At 48.7% G+C, this 24954-nt stretch overlaps 2 protein-coding genes across 4 annotated transcripts in view; one reads left to right on the top strand and one right to left on the bottom strand.

Annotated features, from left to right (window-relative positions):
* The window catches only part of AFG2A (AFG2 AAA ATPase homolog A), a 278970-nt gene extending 272892 nt beyond the window's left edge, over positions 1-6078 (bottom strand). For both annotated transcript variants that reach the window (XM_066384859.1, XM_066384866.1), the window contains exon 1: positions 5870-6078. In XM_066384859.1, the coding sequence (XP_066240956.1) occupies positions 5870-6032 (163 nt within the window). In that variant the 5' untranslated portion in view covers positions 6033-6078. The remainder of the gene's footprint in view (positions 1-5869) is intronic.
* Positions 6079-6579: 501 nt separating this feature from the next.
* NUDT6 (nudix hydrolase 6) lies at positions 6580-24866 on the top strand. Of its 2 annotated transcripts, XM_066384824.1 has the most exons (5): positions 6580-6856; positions 9639-9842; positions 15030-15085; positions 19758-19812; positions 24286-24866. In XM_066384824.1, the coding sequence occupies exons 1-5, from the start codon at positions 6628-6630 to the stop codon at positions 24681-24683; spliced, it is 942 nt and encodes a 313-aa protein (XP_066240921.1). In that variant the 5' UTR covers positions 6580-6627; the 3' UTR covers positions 24684-24866. The 2 variants fall into 2 exon arrangements, with proteins under 2 accessions (XP_066240921.1, XP_066240928.1); XM_066384831.1 differs by lacking the exon at positions 9639-9842 and having other exon boundaries at positions 6719-7074.
* Positions 24867-24954: the final 88 nt, after the last annotated feature.

Below are 24954 nucleotides of genomic sequence, written 5' to 3'. Positions count from 1 at the left end.
CACTGACAGTAGGAGTGCTAACTTAAAAAAATAAATTATGAAGTAGATATTAGTTTTCATTATTTAAATTTGTTTTCTAATTTCATGAAGAACTGAATACACTTGCCACAGGGCATCTCTGAGCTTTCCATATTACAGGTTCTAAGTTGAGCTGGTTACTGGTACTCAATGGCTTGAACTGGAGACCGCACATCATCTGGCTCGAGAGGGTTAAGTCATGTTTCCACTTCCTACCCACATACAGTGGTCCCTCGCCATATCGCAGTTCACTTTTCAAGGTCTCACTGTATTGCAGATTTTTAAATTGTCTATATCTAATTTTGTATTGCAGGTTTTTTGCTATATCATGGGATTCTACAGTACATAGGTATTTTTATATATTTATTATTTTATTTTAGTGGTTAAATAAGCAAAATAAGTGTGGCAAAGGTTAATAAGAGTGTGGGAAACGTTTATAATAGTGTGGGGACGGTTTATAAAGCCTTAAAATATATATAAAAAATAAGATAAATATATAAAGTCACTACTTCGCGGACTTTCGCCTATCACGGGGTGGGGGTTCTGGAACCTAACCCCCATGACAGATGAGGGACCACTGTACTAACAATCGACTTTTCTTCTCTGTTCCCAAGAGGACAGGCATAACAGTAACCTCTTTTTTTTTTTCTTTTTTTTAATTTTTCTGAAGCTGGAAACGGGGAAAGACAGTCAAACAGACTCCCCCATGCGCCCGACCGGGTCCACCAGGCACGCCCACCAGGGGTGATGCTCTGCCCCACCAGGGGGAGATGCTCTGCCCCTCCGGGGCATCCCTCTGCCACGACCAGAGCCACTCCAGCGCCTGGGGCAGAGGCCAAGGAGCAATCCCCAGCGCCCGGGCCATCTTTGCTCCAGTGGAGCCTCGGCTGCGGGAGGGGAAGAAAGAGACAGAGAGGAAGGAGAGGGGGAGGGGTGGAGAAGCAGATGGGCGCTTCTCCTGTGTGCCCTGGCCAGGAATCGAACCCGGGACTTCTGCACACCAGGCCAATGCTCTACCACTGAGCCAACCGGCCAGGGCCAACAGTAACCTCTTGAAGGAGTACATTTACACTGACTGAAATGACCATTAGTGATTTCACCTCTGGGTCAAAGAAGGGGCCCATGCCTCTTTCTTTTTTGTTCATTAGATTCCACATATAAGCGAGGCCACACAGTATATATCTTTCTGACTGGCTTATTTCCCTCAGCATAATCATCTCCAGGTCCACCCCAGAGGCATGGCTGCACAGGACAGACAGCTGGCAGACAGGAAGGGGTGGGGGGCCGGATGAAAGAAGGTGAAGGGATGAGCCTGAAAACGTGTACACATAGCATGTAGACACAGTTATCAGTGTGGTGACAGCCAGAGGACAGAGAAGGAGGGCGGAGGGGGCAGAGGGGGCACAAAAAGAGACTTTGCTTGGGGCAGAGGGTACTTGTGGTGTGCAGAAGGTGTTATACACTCGAAACCTGTATGGTTTTACAAACCGATGTCATCCCAAAATAGTCAAAAGAAGAAAGGCGGGCCTTGGCCGGTTGGCTCAGTGGTAGAGCGTCGGCCTGGCGTGCAGAAGTCCCGGGTTCGATTCCTTGCCAGGGCACACAGGAGAAGCGCCCATCTGCTTCTCCACCCCTCCCCCTCTCCTTCCTCTCTGTCTCTTTCTTCCCCTCCCGCAGCCGAGGCTCCACTGGAGCAAAGATGGCCCGGGCGCTGGGGATGGCTCCTTGGCCTCTGCCCCAGGCGCTAGAGTGGCTCTGGTCGCGACAGAGCGACGGGGCAGAGCATCGCCCCCTGGTGGGCGTGCCGGGTGGATCCCGGTCAGGCGCATGCGGGAGTCTGTCTGTCTGTCTCTCCCCGTTTCGGGCTTCAGAAAAATACAGAAAAAAAAAAAAAAAAGGCGGCAGCAGTGGTGGCAGAGGTGGAGGCGCAGCGGTGGCAGTGGCGGTGGCCAAGGTGAGCTGTCCCTCCTCTGAGGGACTTAACACCAGAATATTCATTTGCTTTAGTCTGACTCCCCCAAACTGCACTGCTTTAAGGCAGGAACTGGGTCACACTTATCTTCGTATCTGCAGTGCCTAGCAGGGCAGCACACAGAGCAGCTGCACACTAAATATTTGTGAAATGAATGAATGTGGTAGATGAATACATGGTATTTTTCTTTTCAGCAAGAATCCATAAAATACTTTTTCTTTTCTTTTAGAGAGGCCAGAAGAGTGAGACAGAGAGATAGGAACATGGAGTTACTGCGGTGTGTGCCCTGACCGGACGGAACCAGCAACCTCTGTGTGGCGGGAGGACGCTCCAACCAACCAAGGAATCTGGCCAGGCCTTAATTTATTTATTGACTGGTTTTTAGAGAGAAAGGAAGGGAGACAGAGGGAAGCGGTCATTTGTTGTTCTACTCAGTCATGCATTCTCTGGTTCCCGTGTGTGCCCTGACTGGGCATCAAACTCACAACCTTGTTGTTTTGGGAAGTGCTCTTAACAGACTGAGCTAACCAGCCAGGGCCAAATCCATAAAACACTCACTTTATTATAAAATTACAGACATACACCATAATCATAGTTATAACTAATATTAGTGTTTAGTGTTCCTTAATAACCAGAAAAACAGCTCTTTTGCAATTAAAAAGTAATTAAGTCAGTGAAAGCAGACCAAGAGGCATGTCTGATTTACATGACTCTGCACAACAAAACAGCTCCCCAAACGTTTACTCTCCTGTCAAATAAACAGATCCAGAAAAATAATGTCACAGATGAACGGTACTGAGTATAAAATAAAATGAGCATATTTCATACGAAAGGCTGAAAATGAACTCAACTTTCCCATGAACATCTGGTCTCTCAGTCTGCCCATCAGTCATAGCAAGGTGTCCAGCTGGCTAGGTGACGTTCAGTTTCAGCCACTTCTTTCTTCCTGAACTTCAGTCATTACATGTCCCTCGTGACAGTTACCTCAGAGGCATATCCGTCCTCAGCGAGCGACATTCTGGGTTTCTTCCCTTGCTTCCCTGGCACCCCGCACATTTGCCAGGCCCCAGGACATGACAGACTGCCTCCTCCCCACCAGCGTGGTGGTCGTGCTCAGACCCCACCCACGGGCCTCCTTCCCCAGACAGCTCCACTGCCCCCTCTGCTTACAACACACAGACCTCCTCAACCAGTCCTCATTCCTCGAATACTTTCAGAATATATTTCAACATCCACTGTCCCCGTCACTAACCTCACATTTACTGAGCACGTATGTGCCAGAGGAGCTAATGAGAGAGTAAAGGTGACTCCAAACGACCATCCATGCTTCACTCAACCAATCAGCAAACCTTTACTATGAGCCTAGGATGTGGCAGACACTACACTATGCTCGACAGGGGGAACAGAAAACAGTCCTTGGCTTCACGGAGTTTACAATCTAACAGAACAGTTACTGAACAATCATGGAATAACAGCATAAACTAAGATTAATGCAATAAAAAAAACGACCCAGAGTGCTAGAAAGCCTTTAATGTGGGATCTGACCTAATGTGGAAGAATAAGAGAAAGCCTCTCCAAGGAAGTCATGTTCCAATTCAGATCTGAAGAGCAGGAATTAACTAAACGAAGAGGATAAAAGGTAACTCTGAGCAAAGAGAAGAGCATGTACGGAGGTTGTGGGCAGAAGAGAGCACTATACATAGGAGGGCAGAGAGACCAGTGGGGGACAAGCAGGGCCATATAAGGTCAAGACCACCCAGGGCAGCAGGCAATCTCAAGTTGCTGGTCTTGATTCTGACTGCTGGCCAGGGAGGGGTGAACAGAAGGGTGGGGACAGGACCTGCGTGTACAAGGCGCTCCAGCTGCAGAGCAGGGAGTAACTGGAAGGGCCAGTGTGCTTGGCTGTGCAGTGAGAGGACCATGCCTGGGATTACAGAGAAACTGGGAACAGTGGGAAGAACAGCAGTGTGGGAAACTGAGGTGACGGACAGAACGTGGTGGTAGACTGCAGAAGGGAGATGGAAGACATGACAGACATGACTCCTAGGTTTCTAAATTCTGAAACGGGAAAAACTGAACCAGTTCAGAGTCTGTTTTGTTGCAGGAAATGTGAATTCTTGAGGTCAGTCTTGAAATACTTTTGAAAACAGAAGAGGTGTCGCCTGATACTATTCAAAGTGTGGTGGCAAACTATTTGCTACTGGGTCCCGAAGAGATGAGTACAGAAAATAAAAATGAGTGTTTAAAAGACTAATGCAATTGACAGAGTAATCTTATTTCTGTTGAATCTAACAGAATTTCTCTTTTTAACTTATTTTTCTAACAAATTATTGTTATTGAATTTTACAACAGTGCTAATCTGTGACATAGCTTAAACTTTAAAACCCTCCCTACAGAGTTGGGAGAAGCATTGGTCTAGCGCAGCGATCTGCCGCAAACATTTTTAAAACGTGCCGTCCCTGACTCTTTAGTCAGGGGCCTGGACTTCTCGTTAGATCTTCAAATAAAGAAAGGAAAACGGCCTACACAACAGCCATCCACTGCGAATGAATCAAAATTATACTATGTTTTTTATCAGAAAGGCAAAAATACCGCGTATGTACTTTCGTTGTGCCACAGAATTGTGGTAATGACTTGTGTGCCAGGAGTTAAAAAAGGTTGACGATCACTGGTCTCCACAAGAGAATCCAGAGCCACACACGTAGTATAAGAGACACACACAAATCTGGGAAGTCCGCAGTGGCAGGCCTGCAGAGAGAGGACACAGGGAGGGGGACAACAGGACTGGCCGCCAGGCGGAAGACCTGGGCTGGAGGGCGGGCTGACCACCTACCAACTAAAGGAAGAACTACAAGTTTAGGAAGTGAAGCGTGTCAAGGAGTGGGACACTAGGGTTAACGCCAAACGTCAGGCCGAGGCCGGCCCCCGGGATTCGTGAACACTGCACAGCCTTTGTCACTCACACGGGTGGGGTCATGCATGCACAGGCCGAGGTCAGCCTCGAGGGTCCACTCACGCAGGCGGGGAAACAAGCTAGGTCTACCGGAGGGCGTCACCCACGCACAGTCCAAGGCTGGCCCCGGGGATCCGTGAACACGGGACGCCCTTGGTCACTCACACAGGTAGGGGTCACACATGCACAGGCCGAGGCCGGGCCGGGGTCCAGGTCGCTCCCGCGGGTAGATGGGAGTCACGCACGCACAGACCGAGGCCGGCCCGGGGTCCGGGTCACTCCCGTGGGTGGGAGCGCCCGACGGGAAGATGGAAGACCGGCGCATGCCGCAGGGGGCGCCCTCCCGGCAGGAAGGCGGGGTGTCGCGCAGCACGGAGCGGGCTGTCCCCGCCCGCAGGGGCCGCGAACTCCGGGCGGAGCTGCCCTCCGGGCGCCGTCAGCGTCCGCGGGAGACGCGGGCACACGCCCGACCCCATGTGCTCGGCCCGGCCGGCGGCTCGCGGTCCCGCATGTCGGCGCTCGGACAACGCCCCGGCCGGGCGGCCGCCGCGGAAGCTGCAAGAGGGGCGTGGCGCGTGCCCCCCACCCGGGCCCCGGCGGGAGGCAGCCTGGCCCACAGCGGAGCCGGCCGCGGAGGCATAGTCTGGGCGGCCGTGCGAGCGAAAGCCACCGTGGGTACCCGGAGGCGCGGGGACGCCCCTCGGGGAGGACGCGTCCCCCGCGCGCCGGGAAACGTGTCGTCCATCTTCTGTACCGGAGGCCAAGTCTCAGGTGCAAGTCGCCGATTCCAGGCAGCGTACAAAAGGGGCCGTGGAGCCGGTCACGGAGGAGCCCCCGGGCCTCCCGCCGGCGGTCCGAGCCCCGCGCCCCGCACCCCCGGCCTCGCCCGGCCCCGGCCCCGCCGGCCGCCTTCCCGCCGCGCTCACCCTTCTCTAAGAAGTTGATCACCGCCAGAGTCCCGGCCGGCGCCGCGAAGCCGACGTCGGCAGAGGCAGCCGAGGCCCCCCCGAGGGAGCGAGCCGCGGAGGGCGACGGCGACCCCCTGTCGGAGCTCCGGTTGGGCCGTTTTCTGTTCTTCTTGGAAGACATGATCGGAAGGCAGCCTGGAGGTTGAAGCAGCGAAGCCGGCTCAACGTGCGCGCTTCACTAACGGGAAAAACTTCCGGGGCAGAAGTCAGCGAGGCTCCACCTCCGCGCCGTAATTACCCGAATGAAGCTCAAATGGGGGGGGAGGGGCGAAGGGGACGAAGAACCGAGCGTCTCCAGAACCGGCGGTCATTAAGGTTCTTCTGCAAAGGAAGGTTGATTAAGAGGATGGAACCGGCGTTTAGATTGTACATTTCTGAAAGGCAGGACTTCTTCGTTTGTCCTTCCACCTTCCCCATCCCTGAACACACGTGCGTTGAATTAAAGTTTAATTATAGTTTAATTATTAAACTGTAGCGGGGTGGGGAATAGTGGGCAAGTTTCTTCCCCTTTTCCTGTAGCCGCGAAAACTCCTGAGGGGATCTGGTGGACAGGACTTGGCGGTTTCCTGGCCATAGGGCTGCAAAGCGGGAAGCCCAACTCAACGCAGGGCAGATGTGCCCCACTCTTCTCAGGTTTACGGTAGCGCCTCCTTTTCCCCCCACCCCTACTCTGAGCGCGGAGGCGGGATGACTCGGGGCCGAGCGAGCGGACAAGGATGTCGCCCCTGCGGAGCGGGGGCTACCTGCGCGCGGTGCTGGCTCGGACCCGTGGCGCCAGGCTCTCCGCCGGGACCCGCGGGTCCTCGGGCGGCCCGGGGGGCGAGCGGGATTCCCCTGCCGGAGCCGGCTTGTTGCGGGGCGAGCTGGACAGATTCGGGGGTGTCACGGTGCGGCTGAGCGCACCGGACCGCCTGGACGTCGTCGCCTTCCAGAGGGGTCTGCAGGGCAAGTGCCTGGGCCGAGGGCCCCCAGCGAAGCAGCGCGACCCCCACGCCTGCGCCCGTCGGCCACCCAGCCCCAGGGGCGCGCGTAATCGCACCCGCCGCTTCCTGACTCCTGCGCCATCGCCCGGCGGTCTCCGAGGCGGTTGGGGTGCCGTGGGGGACCCCAGACTCGGGGATATGCGGCCCCAGGGTCTGGCGTGTGACCTTCACCTTGGGCAGGTCCTGTAACCATTTCCTCTTCAGTGAAATTGGGATCGCGTGGGGTCGCCGAGGGTCTAATTGGCTCAAGAAAGAGCCTGAAGTGCTTACTTGGCAGGGCGTCGCCCCTCGTTAACGCTCAGTGGAGACTTTGTAGGTGGCACCCCTTTATGAGTCGTGTCATTTTTTTTTATTTTTTTTTTGTATTTTTCTGAAGCTGGAAATGGGCAGAGACAGTTAGACAGACTCCCGCATGTGCCCGACCGGGATCCACCCAGCAGGCCCACCAGGGGCAACGCTCTGCCCACCAGGGGGCGATGCTCTGCCCCTCCGGGGCGTCGCTCTGTTGCGACCAGAGCCACTCTAGCGCCTGGGGCAGAGGCCAAGGAGCCATCCCCAGCGCCCGGGCCATCTGTGCTCCAGTGGAGCCTAGGCTGCGGGAAGGGAAGAGAGAGAGAGAGAGGAAGTAGAGGGGGAGGGGTGGAGAAGCAGATGGGTGCTTCTCCTGTGTGCCCTGGCCGGAATCAAACCCGGGACTCCCGCACGCCAGGCCGACCAGGGCCTATGAGTCGTGTCATTAACTGAGCGTGGCTCTCTGCCGGGCACTTCACCCATTCTCTTCCACGTGGTGACAGGAAGTGGACCAGAGGCTCCCAGTGGTCATGTTTGCACACCAGTCGGATTTGGGGCTGCAGCGTCTAGAACTAGAGTTTGCTTGTACTTAAGAGCGACAAGGCTTTTTTGTGACCCATCAGGGAGGGCGTGGGTGGCTTGGTTTCAGTAAGAAAACCAGCCACTCTGAACCTTGAGTCCAGTGATAAGAAGGGAAGTTTGGACAGAGGAGCCTTCCCCTTGATGAGAATCCTTGATTTGGTTGAGCAGCCAGTTTTTTTAAACTGCCCCCCCCCCTTCCTTATTATCAGAGTGAAGGCAGAACATGGAAATACTACCAGGGAACGATCCTCCCACAACAGAGCTCCAAATAATCTTAGTCCTGTTGGGCGATATGGCAAGCGAGCATCTATGCGAATATAAACGAACTGATTCGAGTTTATTTGAGCCAAACTATCAACATAGGCCAAGGGGGCAAGATCTTAAAATGCTATTTCTTTAAATCATCTTTATTCCCAAACTACTCTATCCTGTTTGTAACTGCTGACTCCAGCAATATCACCAGCAGAAGAGTCAAAAGGTGTTAAGTACATTCTTGTGAGCTGATAGAGGTACTTACTGTACACACCTGTCACTTGTCAGTGACCGAATAGGTAATGGAAGCTCAGGTGACCTCAGCAAGGCAAAGAAGAAAGGGGGCTGGTTTTGGAGTCAAACCTCCAGGTTTCAAGTTCAGGTTTTGCCACATGCATCACCAGGCATTAGGCATTTCACCACGGAAAATACAGCACTTGCCTCTTAGTTTGCTTATGCAAATAACACCAGCCCAAGTTACTTTACTCACTAGACAGATGTGATCAAAGATAAGTTACGTGAAACTATAAACTCAGAAGTATATTTTTTCATTTAAAAAAATTAGTTCTATCGCACTTTTAAGTGCTAGACACTGTTTTAAGAACTTGACAAATATTAATTCGCTTAACCCTCATAACAACCCTGGGAGGTAGGTGCTGTTACCCTCGTTTTAAAGATGATGGGACTGAGGGACAGAGAGATCCTAACTGCCCCAGGCTCTAGAATCTAGCTCTCTGCACTGATCTGCCCAGAAGAGCTACTGCTCATTCTGCTGTTACCGACTCAAACAAAGGCATTGCCTGTAAGCAAATACCAAAAATAATCCGAGGATCACATTTACCTTCTGTCTGTCACTGTGTTAGCCACATTGACTTCAAAATTTTCTAGAACTAGCATACATTATTTTAAAACCAAGTTGTATTTAACCACTTTGAAATTTGTAAAAAAAAAAAAAAAAATGATGATAGAACTCATTAAAGAGTAAATAGAAGCCCGTAATACTCATTTACAAAGATTAGAATGAAGGTGTTAAAAGGGACATTAATATGGCGTTTTAAGTCAGTTTTCTTTGTTTCTTCTCCAACTATGTATCACCGACTATGTGCCAGGCGTTTATCTGGTGATCTGAATCTGCAGGTCAGCGCTGTACTGATTCTTCATTCACAAGGAATCCAGTCTGGGGGGGAACCACACAAACAAGGTGGTCGTGGCTAGGGAACATGGTGGCTCGCGCCTTGCTGGTGTGACCACGGCCATTTTGTAAAGTGGCCCCCGCCCCTCATGACAATGAAAATGGTGGCTCGCACCTTGCTGGTGTGACCACGGCCATTTTGTAAAGTGGCCCCGCCCCTCATGACAATGAAATGGTGGCTCGCGCCTTGCTGGTGTGACCACGGCCATTTTGTAAAGTGGCCCCTGCCCCTCATGACAATAAAATGGTGGCTTGCGCCTTGCTGGTGTGACCACGGCCATTTTGTGACCCCCGCCCCTCCCCCCTAGCTAACTACGTAGGAAGGAAAGTGGATGCTTAAAATGGTTTCCTGTTGACCCCCTGCAGTGACTTTGGCTTTCTGCCGCTCAGCTCCTGGCAGCCACTGACACTGTTCTCCACACTGTAGCTGCCGTGCAGCAGTGGCGCTCGGAAGGGCGGGTCGCGGTCTGGCTGCACGTACCCATCCTGCAGAGCCCCGTGATTGCCCCGGCCGCAGCGCTGGGCTTCCGCTTCCACCACGCAGAGGCCGACTCCGCAACGCTGACCCTGTGGCTGGCCGAGGGGCCCAGCAGGCTCCCGGGGTACGCGACCCATCAGGTGGGAGTCGCAGGTCAGTGTGACGCGCGCTCATCTGCACTGATTCCTTGATAAAGGTTCACCCAGTTTCTTCTTTCAGCGAAGGGGGGGGGGCGTGTTCTCGTGGAAACCACTGGGTGAAATGATCGCCCTCGGGACCGTGGTGGGCGCTTTGAATAAAGGAAGGCTGCTTTGTGACTGAGGAGAGAGCAGCAGGGCGGAGAACGAGCAAGTGCAGCCTTGAGTTTTCCCAACGACAGGTTTTGGACATGTTCCACACAGACACCTGCATGTCACTACTCAGATAGGAGCCCTGAGTGGGGACCAAGGGATAGGTCCATGATGGTAAACCGTACCAGTGCTAATTGTGTGAATTTATAGAACTAAAGACAACGTAGGTTGAATTTAAGTGAAAGCAAACCAGCTTTGTCATCGTTTGAACATTATTTCTTTTTTTTTTTTTTTTTTTTTTTTTCATTTTTCTGAAGCTGGAAACGGAGAGACAGTCAGACAGACTCCCGCATGCGCCCGACCGGGATCCACCCGGCACGCCCACCAGGGGCGGTGCTCTGCCCCCCAGGGGGCGATGCTCTGCCCATCCTGGGCGTCGCCATATTGCGACCAGAGCCACTCTAGCGCCTGAGGCAGAGGCCACAGAGCCATGCCCAGCACCCGGGCCATCTTTGCTCCAATGGAGCCTTGGCTGCGGGAGGGGAAGAGAGAGACAGAGAGGAAAGCGCGGCGGAGGGGTGGAGAAGCAAATGGGCGCTTCTCCTATGTGCCCTGGCCGGGAATCGAACCCAGGTCCTCCGCACGCTAGGCCGACGCTCTACCGCTGAGCCAACCGGCCAGGGCCCATTATTTCTTAAAAGACACTAACATTAAGTTGCTGTGCCAAACAGTTGTTTAAAATAATTTAAATAGAGAATTTCGAAGCTATTGATTAGCTTCAGAGACATAGTCATAAGAGAAGAACTTCGTTGAAGTTAAGACAGGTTCTCAAATTGTGGAGTGTATCAAAATCACCTAAAAGGCTTGGTAAATATGCTGGGCTGGCCCTGGTGGGTTGGTTCAGCCGTAGAGCATCAACCCAGTTGTGGAAGTCCCAGGTTCAATTCCCAGTCAGGGCACACAGGAAAAGTGACCATCTGCTTCTCCACCCTCCTCTCTCTTTTTTTTCTCTCTCTCTCCCTCTCCTGCAGCCATGAGTCAATTGATTTGAGCATGTTGGCCCTGGGTGCTGAGGATGGCTCCATGGAGCCTCCACCTCAGGCACTAACAATAGCTTGGTCTGGGGCAGAGCATTGGCTCCAGATGGGGGTCACCATGTGGATCCCTGTCAGAGTGCATACGGGAGTCTGTCTCTATCTCCTCTACTCTCACTTAAATTAAAAAAAAAAAAATGCTGGGCCCGATCCTCAAAGTGTGATTCAGGGTATTTGGCGTGTAGCCTGAGAATCTGCATTTCTCATACATTCTCTGCTGCTGCTGCTGCTGCTCTTTTTAGGAACCAGGGTTAAGACATTCCTAGAGTTCCAGAAAAATTAACATAGTAAACCATCATTATGATGTGTAAGGTAACTGAAAGTCATACATATTAACTAGCAATTTAATCAATAATAATTTTATTGATATTTGTCTTCATATAATTTGCAACAGTTTTTTGTTTGTTTGTTTGTTTTCGAAGCTGGAAACAGGGAGGCAGTCAGACTCCTGCATGCGCCCGACCGGGATCCACCCGGCATGCCCACCAGGGGGCGATGTTCTGCCCCTCTGGGGCGTCGCTCTGTTGCATCCAGAGCCATTCCAGCGCCTGAGGCAGAGGCCACAGAGCCATCCCCAGCGCCTGGGCCATCTTTGCTCCAATGGAGCCTCGGCTGCGGGAGGGGAAGAGAGAGACAGAGAGGAAGGAGAGGGGTTGGGGCGGAGAAGCAGATGGGCGCTTCTCCTGTGTGCCCTGGCCGGGAATCGAACCTGGACTCCTGCACGCCAGGCCGACGCTCTACCGCTGAGCCAACGGCCAGGGCAATTTGCAACAATTTTTAAAGGTAGCTTGCACCTTTGAAATCATTTACAGGAGCTATTCAAAAGATGTCTAATGTTTTCTCTGTCCAAGGTCTTATGTATAGGCATTCAGAAACTGTCTTCTTCATAAGACTACTTGAAAAATTTGATGACAGTCCCTCACTTCTTTAGAAAGTCACACAGATTGTCTATTCATTGGTACAGACTTAAGAGTTTCCAGTAATTACTACAGAATTGGTCCTATGCACATAACGCATGTCTGTGAGAGACTTGTTTCTAACTAAGTGCCGTATTTCGTGTTAGAGTTAAGAGATCCCATAAGAGTTAAAAGAATGAGCATTTTGGAACTTGACAAAAATCTCGAGTAAGTAGAATCTGAAGTGGCTGTTGGGATGGGGACGAGATGCGTAAGAATTTGTTCTGGAAAGGTACAGAGTGTTTTAGGTGAAGAGAAAATAGTTGACATACGTGCTCTAAGCAACAGAAGGGAGGTGTGGCTGGTGGAGGGGTCAGGACCCAGAATAACTGCCTTGGCACATGATTGTGGACTGAAGACAGTGAAGGAACAGCAGATGCAGGGAGGGTACTCGCCCCCCCCCCTCAACCTGAAAGTAGGGCCTACATTTCTTTCACCAAGATCAGTGGAAATGGGAGCCAGGCCCCGAGAGGAGACTCCCCGGAAGGAGTCTGCACAGACACACCTACTAACAATCCTGTCTCCCATCAGTGCCCTCCATGTTTCCTGGCCACTTTCCCACAACTCACCTCTCCTGGTCCAAACCCTTTTGTTTTACACAGCTCCACAATTGTTCAGCCTTTGTTAAAATGGTCTCACTGCTTTCTGGCCTTTCTTTCTATGGAGCCCTCAACCCCCACGCTGGGCCGTGTAAAAATATTAACATCAAATGAAATTTCTGTTTCTCTCCCTTAGTCTGTCTTCTGACAGTTCAGGGCACAGGCCCAAGACCCAGAACCTAAGCTGGCGGAAGACCTCGTCCTGCCCTTGCTGGGGTGCCTGCACGCCCTTCCAGGGGTTTGTTTTTCTTCCCGTGTAGAGCTGGGGTTTCTGCTCAGATGCCTCCTCAGGAAAGCCCCCGACCACCTGGCCTAAAACAGAGTCCCTGCATCGTCCTTTGTTCCTTTATCCAGCTGTTTACCTCTGTAGCACTCACCACACTCGGCAATTGTATTATTTCTTATACTTCATCTCATCCACAAAAACAAACTCCATAAGGGCAGTTTTTTCTGGTATCCACTGCTTCACACCAGTGTCTGGCATAGAGCCGGCGCTCGTTCTGTAGTTCCTGAATGAATGGTTGGATAGATCTTCAGGTGGAAACAGCCACCTTCTGAGAACACAGCTGCAGTGTGGTAAAGGGGCCGTGTTGCCGTGACGATGCCTGCGGGGACCCAGGCCCACTGGATGTCAGTCTTAGAGCTGCGTGAACGTGGGCTGTCATGATGTCACCTGGGGATTGGCGTGAGCAATACCTGGGGTAGTATTCATGCAGCACTTAGCGCAGTACCTGACTAATGACAGTAATATACCAAACATCACATTTCTGCTTCAGCTCGGATTTCTTTAGATTTAACTTTTATGTTGTGACCAGCAGGGGTCGCCACTCACATGGTGCTTTAGCACTGCTGGGTTTGTCTCTAGGATCTTTTGCTCACGTTTATGGTGAATTCATTCAGGAAAAGTTCAATTTGAGTAATCACAAATTATTAACATTTAAGAGTAGGTTTAAGAAGTATAAGAAATAATACAATTGCCGAGTGTGGTGAGTGCTACAGAGGCGTTTCTTTGGCATTCTATCCTTTGTAAAATCCAATTAAATTATACTTAATGTTTTCTAATAGAAGTTAACATTAATGCTAATTACATCTCACTTAGCGGTTTTCCTTCTTGTTTAAAAATACTAAAATGTGTTTTCATTTCAGAGAAAATTGTTCTTCCTTGTGTTATGCATACATGTCCCCTTCTGTATTTTTATGGCCAGATAGTATTTATCACCTTCTCGTGTCCTGTATAATTTATTGTTTACCATTTCTTACACACACTATTATGAACCCCACAAGGTTAGGGATTTTTTTTGTTCACCACTATATCTTTATCACCTAGAAAAGTGCCTGACACATATTAGGAGCTCAATTCATGGACTAAATATAGAACCTATATGTGTTATATATAGAAAGTCAATATGGAAAGAATGCATGAGTATGTAGAAAATATCTTTTTAAACACTACCTTCCCATATTATGTAAGGACAAGTATTTTCTTTTTTTTAATTATTTTTATTTATTTATTCATTTTAGAGAAGAGAGAGAGAGGGGAGAGGGGGAGGAGAGGAAGCATCAACTCCCATATGTGCCTTGACCAGGCAGCGTAGGGTTTCGAACTGGCGACCTCAGAGTTCCAGGTCAACGCTTGATCCACTGTGCCACCACAGGTCAGGCCAGGACAAGTATTTTCATAGCATTTAAAGGAACCTAATACAAATCATTAAAATATCATAAGACCCAGGATTGCCCAAAGAGAAATAGGAAAAATTATTTTTGAGTTCTAACAATTAGCCAAAAACTCCAGTGTGCTCAGCAATGCATACAATGAATGAATATATAAAAGGAATGGGCTAGAACTTAAAACATAGGTAAACAAGTGTTCCAAAGCAGTATACTGGTACGTGTAAAAGCTGTGTACGTATGTGGTAGACAAATGTAGGTGGCCTCAGGGATGTCCTAAACCGAATATTGACATGTTTGAGATTTGGGTCATAGGGGGCACAACCCATGTTCTATACATAGTGATTTAAAGAATAAAAAAGAATGGAAAAGTCAACTCATTAATTCAATAAGTATCTTTAAGCATTTAAAATTGTCTAGACATAAAGTAAGCACTATAAAAGGATAGAAAGATCAATTTATTGAACTGTGTATCCTCAGGAACAGTCTAGAGCAGGTTGCAGATGATTACCTTACAAGGCTGCATCGCTAGAACCATCATGGGTTAAAAAACTTGGGTAACCACGCAACCAGCTTCTTGCTAGAGAGAGTTTACATCATCACAGACTAGACGGTACTGAACCAAACCTTCCAAGATGGGTAGGAATTTAATAACCAGAGGCCAGAGTGTGGGAGGAGTCGAAGATGAATGAAATTAGTATTTCTAAATTGTCTTTTCTTTTCCCCCAAACAGGAGCTGTGTTTGATGAAAACACTAGAAAGATATTGGTTGTCCAAGATCGAAATAAAGTAAGTTGCTTCTGTTCATAAACTGCTTTCACAATGTTCAGTCCTCTCTATAGAGAAAAATAAAAGGTAGACATTTTGATATGCTCAAGGCATTACAGAAACGGATCTTAAAAGCTATGTCGAGGCCCTGGCTGGTTGGCTCAGCAGTAGAGCGTCGGCCTAGCGTGCGGAGGACCCGGGTTCGATTCCCGGCCAGGGCACACAGGAGAAGCGCCCATTTGCTTCTCCACCCCTCCGCCGCGCTTTCCTCTCTGTCTCTCTCTTCCCCTCCCGCAGCCAAGGCTCCATTGGAGCAAAGATGGCCCGGGCGCTGGGGATGGCTCTGTGGCCTCTGCCTCAGGCGCTAGAGTGGCTCTGGTCGCAACATGGCGACGCCCAGGATGGGCAGAGCATCGCCCCCTGGTGGGCAGAGCGTCGCCCCTGGTGGGCGTGCCAGGTGGATCCCGGTCGGGCGCATGCGGGAGTCTGTCTGACTGTCTCTCCCTGTTTCCAGCTTCAGAAAAATGAAAAAAAAAAAAAAAAAAAAAAAAAAAAAGCTATGTTGAAGCACTTATGGCTCATTTAGCTATTCATTTAATCCAAAAAGTGCTTGTGCAGGCCTTGAAAATGTCAAGGTAACTTCAGTCTACCTCACTTTATTCTATAGCTACAGGAAAATTATGAGTGGCTGTCTTTAATTGGGAAGACAGCTCTGTGTCTAACAGACTGTCAAGATGGTCCTTCATTCATCTAACATGCATTAAGCTCCTACTTTCAGCAGGTGCTAAGGGAAAGATGGATAAGACAGTATCCCGGATGTCCTGCATCTCACTCTGTTTCAGAGAGCAGTCATCCAGCAGGTGGTACCACTTTACTTTGCCTTTAAAAAGCCCTGAAAGAATTCTCAGAAGAGGTGACATTTCAATTGGGTCTTGAAGAATGAGGAGGAGTTCGCAAGGGCGGGAAAGGATTAGAAAAACAGAGAAAGGAATGGGAGCTGATGTAGTGTCTAATCTGTTCGGGCTGCTCTAACAAAAATGCTGTAGGTCGGGGCTCTGGCAAACACTATCTCTGACAATGCTGGCTGTGGGGAGGCCAAGGTCAAGGTGCCGGTGGAACCATGTCTGGTGAGGTCCCACTTCCCGCTTAGATGTTTGTCTTCTCACTGTGTCTTCATGTGGTGGGACAGGAACTCTCTGAGATCTCTTTTATAAGAACACTACTCCCATTCACGAGGGCTCCGATCTTACAACATAGTTACCTCTCAGAGGCCCTCCCCCCCTGTAATACCATCATCACATTGGGAATTAGGGCTCAACATATGAGTTGGGTGGGTGGAGTGGGCATGAACACCCAGTGCCTTGCACATAGTGTAGAAAGAGTGGCGAGGAGCCCATTGTGGACAGGCGTGCAGGTGGTGGTAACTTGTCCCGAGAGCTAGGGAACAGAACAAGAGGGGCCCTGTCCACCCAAATAAGAAGTCCAGGCAGTCAGAACCAACTAAGGTTTCTAAGAGAAGTGCCTCAATTAGGGATCAAATGTTTTTATGCTCACTCAGGAGTATAAAAGTGAAAGAATAAGTATTTTGAGATTTCCAGTAAATATTGGTGAACAGTGTCACACATTTTCCCCGTCGTATGTTTAAAATGACTGTTGGCCATGGTAGCTGAAAGCAGTATGACACGTTTCTCAGAAATGCTATCAAAAAGCATTCTCATAGTTATAAGTAACTTCCAGAGGTTTCGGGAAAGCAGGATCTCTGACTCGAGCAAAGCTTTCTGAACAGAAACGTATTGAGTGTGTCTTTTGTGCTGCCCTCAGTTGGTCTCTCCTCCTCCTGCCTCACAGCCTGTTGGGGAAGCCCAGAAGGGGGGCCCTGGCAAAGCAGAAACTGGTGAGCATGGTCACAGCTCTGGCATCACCAGGCAGAGCACAGAGGGTGGGTCTGGAGCTGAGAAATCATTATCACATCAACTTATTAGAAATGCACACTCTGGCCCCAGATGGGCAGAGCATCGCCCCCTGGTGGGCCTGCCGGTGGATGATGGTCAGGGCGCATGCGGGAGTCTGTCTCTTTGCCTCCCCTCCTCTCACTTTGAAAATAAGAAAAAAATATATACACTCTCTCCCATTCTCCCCTACACACACATGTACACACCCCCAAGAACATCAGATTTATAGTCGGCAAATGTATAGGAAAAATTTGTCATCACATTCACCATTCTGAAATGTGATGGAACAACTCTGTGGTTTAGAATCAAACATTTTTATAAGTTAAAAGGATACTTTACCTTTTGTAGTGTGTAAGAGTCAGATACGCCTAAGAAACAAGGCGACCTCCCCAGCTCAAAGCTGGCGGGGCTTCTAAGTGAAGACTGGTAGCACCCAATAGCGTGAGCACCGTGTTACTTGTAGGGGAGGAGAATTCCTGTGTGAGATCAGGGGTAAAAGGATCGTGGAATTTTATCCTTGAAGCATAGAGATGTTTTGTTCTTTTTTATAGAAAGGGAGAATGAATATGAAAACAGATAATAAGCTCAAATAGACATGAATCAAAACCCATCCTTACCCCTTATTAATATATATTTTCCCTCATGAAAGAATCTATTGGAATGGTAGAAGAGGAAATCACTAGCATAGTAATAACTCTCGTGTCAGTCAGAAGATCCCAGATAAGGAACCCACAAGCACCAGGTATACATGCAAACACGTTTGGTGCCAATGTGCAGAAAAGAGTGAAAGCTATCTGAAAAAGCAGCAAAGAGGAGTTAAGGATTTGTGAGAAAACAGCCAGTAAACTTTCCAAATTTCCTAAAAGATGGACAGACTCAGACAGCCTGGATTTTAACCCTGACTTCACTGCACACTGGCGGCGTCACTCGGGCAGGTGACTAAATCTTCATATGCCCTTGGCTTCATCAGCTCCAGGATGGGAGTGACAGTCCCTCGTGGGTTACTGTGAAGTCTCAATGTGTGTCATTGTGATAAAACATCTAGCGGCATCTCAAACATAATGGACATTCAATACACTTCACCTAGTATTATCATTATTTTGCTAAATAAACCCAGACAATGGGGAGTATTCTTCAATATTAAAAAAAGGAACCTATACTCATTTCTCCCTTGGTCAGATCTGCCTTAACTAGGTGTTCAAACCACCTCCTGTCCTGCCCCGCCCCGCAGACCGACTGCAGGCTGGAGCCATCTGGCAGAGGAAGGGAACCCCTACAAAGCGAGCTCGTTAGCAACGTGGTGTGCCGGACACCATCAGAAACCACTCACCACATAAGAATATATGTAATTTATCCACAGCTAAGGGTTATGAAATAATGAAAACCAAATTTGTGAGAGCTGTTTTCAGCCCTTATATCCAGTATATAGAAGTTCATACCTCCAAACTTAATCGGCAATTTCCTATAATTTGTCATCAAGTCTAGGTAAAGATTTTTAAAGTTGACTTTGATTGTTTGGGGGAGGCATTGATATCTCTGGTTAGAAATAGAATTCATGGTGGTGAAGTCCAATATCCTATCAGACAAAGGACTGCATCATTTCTATAGAAATACAGCCTCGAACCATTTCAGAATGGAACTCCCAAAAGGAAGGGCGTTAATGCAGACATACGTAGATATACTTCTGCGTTAATAAAATAAGACATAGTATGTGTTATAAATCAACTTCGTGTCTGAGCCAGACACAGCAGGGTGGGAAGCCTGCCTTCTGTGCCCACATAATCAGCAGTCTGGAAACTCTGGGAGCCATGCCACCGGTCTCCCAACCTAGCATAGTTGGGCCATGACACAGTCCTTGAGAAGCGCCATCCAGGAAACAGGAGGGTCACAAAGCACACCAGTGAAAGGACCATAAAGTTATTTTATGAATGAGGAGTGGAAGGCCTCCTGGCTCCACGCCGCGGCGCCCTTGGGAGTCACGTCCTGATGTCTCCTTCCTTAGCCGTGGTCACGGGGATACGTGGGTGTGACAGCCCTCCCCCAGGAGAAAATGATCATGTCAGCCACAGGAAGACTGTCACTGCATAGAGATTTTTAATCAATTCTCCACATGTTCACCCCCATTCCACGGTCAGCTCTTCCCACCTACCCCTCCCCACTCCCAAAAAACGTGCACAAAAAAAGCCCCACAACGTAAACTGATCGGTTTATTCACACTACTCATGAAATCATTAACACACAGAGCAAGAGACATCTTAAGGTTAATATATCTGATTAGACACACAATACAGAAAATACATGTGAAATTGAAAATAATATATATACTGTTGTGATTAAATCTCTACTGTAGTTCCTACTAATTTATAGCAGCATCTTTAAGATTCCTCTGTTTCTCTGTTAACAGTTCACTAGCAGCAAAGTTTTTTCAAATTACACAGATTCAGTAGATGTTTCCCTCCACTGCTTCATTCATTCACCAAACCAGACCAAGTCTCTTCCATTTCCCAAAGAAAACAGTGAGAAAGAAGTCATAAATGACCAGTTTCTCCCCCAAAAAAAGAAGGAAGAGAGGAATGAGGAAGGAAACTAGTAAGAATTTACACATGCGATTACTGAAAAATATAAACTCTCAACCACCTTGACCAGTTAGGGGTGAACACTGCGGCTGTCCACGTGCGTGTGTACATACATGTTCATGGGTGAGAGCTGTGTTAACTTTATTTTCTGATTTGATCCTGCAGCTGAAAAACATGTGGAAGCTCCCAGGAGGCCTGTCAGAGCCTGGAGAAGATATTGGTGTGTATCTTGAGAATTTCCAATTGGCCTGAAAATGCTGAGGATATTCATGTGTTTACTTTCTTGCTCAATGGTTAAGAATAAGATTTTAAATTTTACAACTGGTTCAGACTTGAGAGAAAACCTTGAGAGAGGTTACTCCAGGGCTGATAGAGAATTAGCAGTAAGACCTGTAACATTAGAACCTATTCCATCAATATAAAAAAATGCCATTTGGAGCGTAAACCTAAGCTTCCCTTAGGACCCCAATCTCTAGTGATTTGTGTAAAACGAGCAGGTTTGGGTATATACATCAGTGAAGTTTGGCATTGAGGGCTCTTTTGGATATGACTAAAACTGTAGGAATTAAACTATAAGAAAACCCAAATTCTTGACCATCTCATCACACAAGGATGAACAGTCACTTATATAAACTTTGAAACAAGTATTATTTATAAAGTCAGTTATAGAACAGTGGTGATGCAATTCTTCTCTTTCTGAAAATTTTATCTACTATTTCTTTGGAATAGTCAAGAAGCCAAAACATAGTGAAATATTAATATATCACACGAGGAGGTCTCAAATAAGAGAGAGAACTCCAACTGAGCACAATGTTGAAAATAGGGAAATCTGAAATCAGCTAAGAATTCTCAAGGTCACTGATTTTATAGAAAATAGATGAAATATTAGGAACTGAGTTTCCCAACTATTCCTTACACCACTGGGTCACACACAGCCCCTGTCACTAAATCAATAACTAAATCAATAGATAACTCATTTGCTGTAGCACTCTCTCCATGACTTTTTCTGCAATGTGCATGCCCTCTTCTCTTTAGTCAGCATTTAACACCTTTTCCTAACTTATCTTTAGATATTTTATTTAAAAATGTATACGTACCTAAAACTTGATTTTTTTGAAATGTTACACAGATTAAAATGCCCTACACACAGTATATAGCCAACTCCTAACAACCAGTAAGTAAACTGACTACATTTGGGCAAATCCATAGCAAATTCTTGTTCTTAGATACTTAATGACCCAGATTCTGCTGGATCTTTTGCTGAAATAAAAGAGGATTTGGTAGTGGTGTGAGAGCTGGAGGGGGAAGAACAGGTAATCGCCCTACAGTGTCCTGTGATGCACAGGAACACAGAATGAGTCAGGTTTGTGTTCACATCCACATCCAACCAGGCTGGGCGGGAGGCCGTCCACAGGAGGCCTGTGTAGCTCCCCTTCTGACTCTGCCTTCTCAGATGAACTGACGGGTTTCATTGAGTTTTTATGGATCTTCTGAATTTCAGATATGCTTATATTTAAATGAAGAAGCACATTTAAACTATTAAAACAAACAGTTAGGTTTAAGTGTACTCCAGACCCCTTCAAGTCCAAGTAGTTAAGAATTCACTACTTTTTTGGTTGTCACAACCCATCCAGAGATCACACAAACGCCTCGACCATGTGGAATGAAGAGAAAAGCAGTGGCTGGCATTCACCATGCCTCCTGGGCACAGCATAAAATAAAGCTTTACCCTAGAATGATAAACTCCCCACGCAGCTGGAAATGGTGAAGTGACAGAAGAGGCCTGAACAACTATGTCTGCCCAAGGGCATTTCCGTTCTGTAACAATACAACTAGTACAATAACGGATATTCCTAAGGCTGAAGCCAAGTCATCCAAGAATTCTCTTCCTTAAACCCTGTATTTAGGAATGTAATGCGCTTTGGGAATAACTGCCATCACCAACGTGCAAACAGTCATACTGGCTCATAAGTAGCAAACACTGGTTCACTGGGAAACACACTTGTCTGGAATCCTTCATTCTTTGACAATACCAAGTTAAGGAAGCCTGGTGGTCTGTAGTGTCTGAAAAGAACTAAGTGCACACACAAAATGGAATGTAACCCTCAGGCTTTTACCATACATCCCTAGGGGGCACAAAGGTACAAGGCTGAAAATGGAGAGTGCCTTCCTAAAAAAATCCCCTAAGCCCCGCCAGGGAGAGCCCCCTTCATGGCCGAGGACGGAACAGCCGCTGGTCCAAGCTCATCAGTGCCCCAGACAGAGGGATACACCAGGGAGGCCCACATTCTGCCTCATGTTTCCTATTATTTGAATGGATTTCACCCTAATCCTATTATTAAATTATCACAAAATAGAAGTAACAAATATAAATTCTATTTCATCACTGTCCTGTAACTATAAACAAAATGCTAGGACCTATTTAAACATCTCTCTCCATCAGCACAAAATAAAAATAGAACCCTCTTGGCTTTTCCTACATTCTTCAAATGACACAGTATTACTTCAGTTTAGCTTACATTCAAATAACCAAGGGACACAGAGTAAAACACTATCCAGATAAGAAATTCAGATTCACGGTCCTCTTTGGGAAAGAGACTTCCGTCTTCAGGTGGAGCACCCTCAGACCCTGGGTACAAGCACTTACTTGCACACTCAGTTCTCAGCCTGGCCATCACTGTGCCGACTTCGGTTAAACTGATGGGGCCGCCCAGGCAGCACCAATGAGGGGACCCTGCCTGTGACTGCCAAGTGGGGCCAGTCCCCTGACTGGTCCCATTCTCTGCTTCATGACCCAGAAACAGAAACAAGCCAGACAGGGGACTGAAGGCTTGACTCTCGATCAGCGGCACTGAGAACCGAACAGGACCCCCCAGGCTTACTTCTCAGTATTTAAAGAGCAAACACTTAAACAGTAGCTGAGTGAGGCCAGAAAACAACATGTAAAATGTAAGACTATAGCCACCATCTTTAACAGGTTTAATAACCAATATGTATTCCATGCCAGACGGGAAACTGTTTCTCTTATAAGAAAAGCTTCCCTTTTTTTTTTTTTTTTTTTTTGTATTTTTCTGAAGCTGGAAACGGGGAGAGACAGACAGACTCCCGCATGCGCCCGACCGGGATCCACCTGGCACGCCCACCAGGGGCGATGCTCTGCCCCTCCGGGGCGTCGCTGTGCCACGACCAGAGCCACTCTAGTGCCTGGGGCAGAGGCCAAGGAGCCATCCCCAGCGCCCGGGCCATCTTTGCTCCAATGGAGCCTCGGCTGCGAGAGGGGAAGAGAGAGACAGAGAGGAAGGAGGGGGTGGGGGTGGAGAAGCAAATGGGCGCTTCTCCTGTGTGCCCTGGCCAGGAATCGAACCCGGGTCCCCCGCACGCCAGGCCGACGCTCTACCGCTGAGCCAACCAGCCAGGGCCAAAGCTTCCCTTTTTTAATGTCAGTTCTGCCTTTATGTTTGTAGTGTGAAGATTGAATTTCTAGCCATGTGTAATGTGTGGCAGATAGGCTCTCGGTCATAAGGGAAGCTGGCCTGTAATCCACTGGCAGACGGCCATCCTGCATTTCAGAGCCCACTGCTCCTGCACACGTGCCCAGGACTGCCTCTCAGGCCAGGGCTGGGCCCATCTGGGACGTGGGGAAGACCGGCCAGGCACACGGGGTCTGAGACAGTCTCCTTGCCTAGCCTTCACCATTAAGATGATGAGAAGGCAAATACAATTTCCTGTTGGGCAGACAGGGAAAGGGAAGCACTAAAGAGCATTTGAACACACACCTAAGCTCCCCGGTGCCCTGGTTGAGGGAGGTGGCTGTCTGAAGGGCTTCTCGGCAGCACGTGCGGGGACAGCGGCTACCTCACAGCCTTGGAGAGCCCATGTAGGGCCTTCACCTGGACAGTCAGGAAAAAAAGCCATCAAAACCTGTTCATGGCAATCAAATCCCTGCCCCAGCTATTTATGTAGTATCAAAACAAATCACCCCTATAAAATGTGAAAACCCTGTTGTGTTATAAAATTCTGCGCACTGCACATTTTTGGAAAAGCTCTAGTGTAGTGACCACGGCATGTGGGTGTTGGAGAAATGCATCTCAGGCCACAAAGGGAATGCCAGAGATTCCCGAAGTGGTTTCCACTGACCGGATAACTGGAGGAGCACAACAGAGGTCACGGAGGCATCTTCTCTGTGACTTGGAGGCCTGACTTTCCCCCCAGCCCCACCCTAGGCCACCAGGAGGGGTCCGAGTCCCCTCACAGTCCTCCACATTCACAGCCTGACAGTTCCTAAGGAAGAGGGGCACAGCCTCAGTACCCACACAGGTACATCTAGACAGCGCTGGTGGGCGGTCTGGAACAGGGTGACGAAGAGATACAGAGGCTTTGCAACCTACGTTTTCCACCCTCTGGGAAACAGAGCAGGAAGATGTTAAAAGTAGGTGACTCCATACAGGCGGTAAGCCCTCCAGTAGCAGCCAAAGAAATATTCACTACTGCAGAAGCATCCCAGGTGCACAGTGATGAGAAAGTCCTCTGCTAGTTCGCGATGTCCAGAAGGCAGAGTTTGTACCGAAAACTTCCCTTTCCTGAAGTTCCGCTTTTGAAACTTCAGGCAGTGCTGCTTCAGTGTGAATAATCCTCAGTGATGATGCTCTAAGAACGCGGTCCTTACTGACCTGCACATCTTCCTTTCACGCAGACAACACGGCAGTCCGAGAAGTCTTTGAGGAGACTGGTGTCCACTCGGAGTTCAGGTCCCTCCTGAGCGTCCGGCAGCAACACTACCACCCCGGGGCCTTCGGAAAGTCGGACATGTACATCATCTGCCGCCTCCAGCCATGTTCCTTCGCCATTGAGCTCTGCCCACACGAGTGCCTGCGGGCCGAGTGGATGGACCTGGAGCAGCTGGCCAGGACCGAGCGTGCCACGCCCGTCACCAGCAGAGCGGCCAGGCTGCTGCTATACGGGCACCGGGAAGGCTTCGACAAGGTCGACCTGACCATGGACGAGCTCCCGGCCGTCTATACAGGCCTGTCCTACAAGCTCTATCACCGGCCCCTGCCAGACACTTACAGAAGGATGGCAGGAGTGGACTGAATTCATAGTGACACGTGTAAAAAACTTGAAGTCACTCATATGTGTAGCTTAAGGCAAGCCATGTTCTCAGAACAGTGGACATTTTGGTTTCACTAACTAGCTGGCTTTAATTTTCTAATGTGTATGATTCCCATGAAGAAAATTTGCAAGTGTGCACATATTAAAAGCCCCTTTCCAAATGAAGCGAATGTGTGTAAAAAGACTAGCTCTAAGGAAGCCGCCCCAGATCACAAGCGAGTGCTACATAAAAGGCGGCCGTCTGTATGTGGTC

The sequence above is a fragment of the Saccopteryx leptura genome, chromosome 1 (genome assembly GCF_036850995.1).
Source record: "Saccopteryx leptura isolate mSacLep1 chromosome 1, mSacLep1_pri_phased_curated, whole genome shotgun sequence".
Classification (NCBI taxonomy): domain Eukaryota; kingdom Metazoa; phylum Chordata; class Mammalia; order Chiroptera; family Emballonuridae; genus Saccopteryx; species Saccopteryx leptura.
This window is presented reverse-complemented; position numbering and strand designations above follow the sequence as displayed.

What these genes read in the sequence shown, in the direction of transcription:
- NUDT6 (XM_066384824.1), top strand. Translation starts at nt 6,628, where the DNA reads ATGTCGCCCCTGCGGAGCGGGGGCTACCTGCGCGCGGTGCTGGCTCGG. An exon ending in CTTCCAGAGGGGTCTGCAGG is followed by an intron (nt 6,857 to 9,638) that starts GCAAGTGCCTGG and finishes TCCACACTGTAG; the next exon opens with CTGCCGTGCAGCAGTGGCGC. An exon ending in CCATCAGGTGGGAGTCGCAG is followed by an intron (nt 9,843 to 15,029) that starts GTCAGTGTGACG and finishes TCCCCCAAACAG; the next exon opens with GAGCTGTGTTTGATGAAAAC.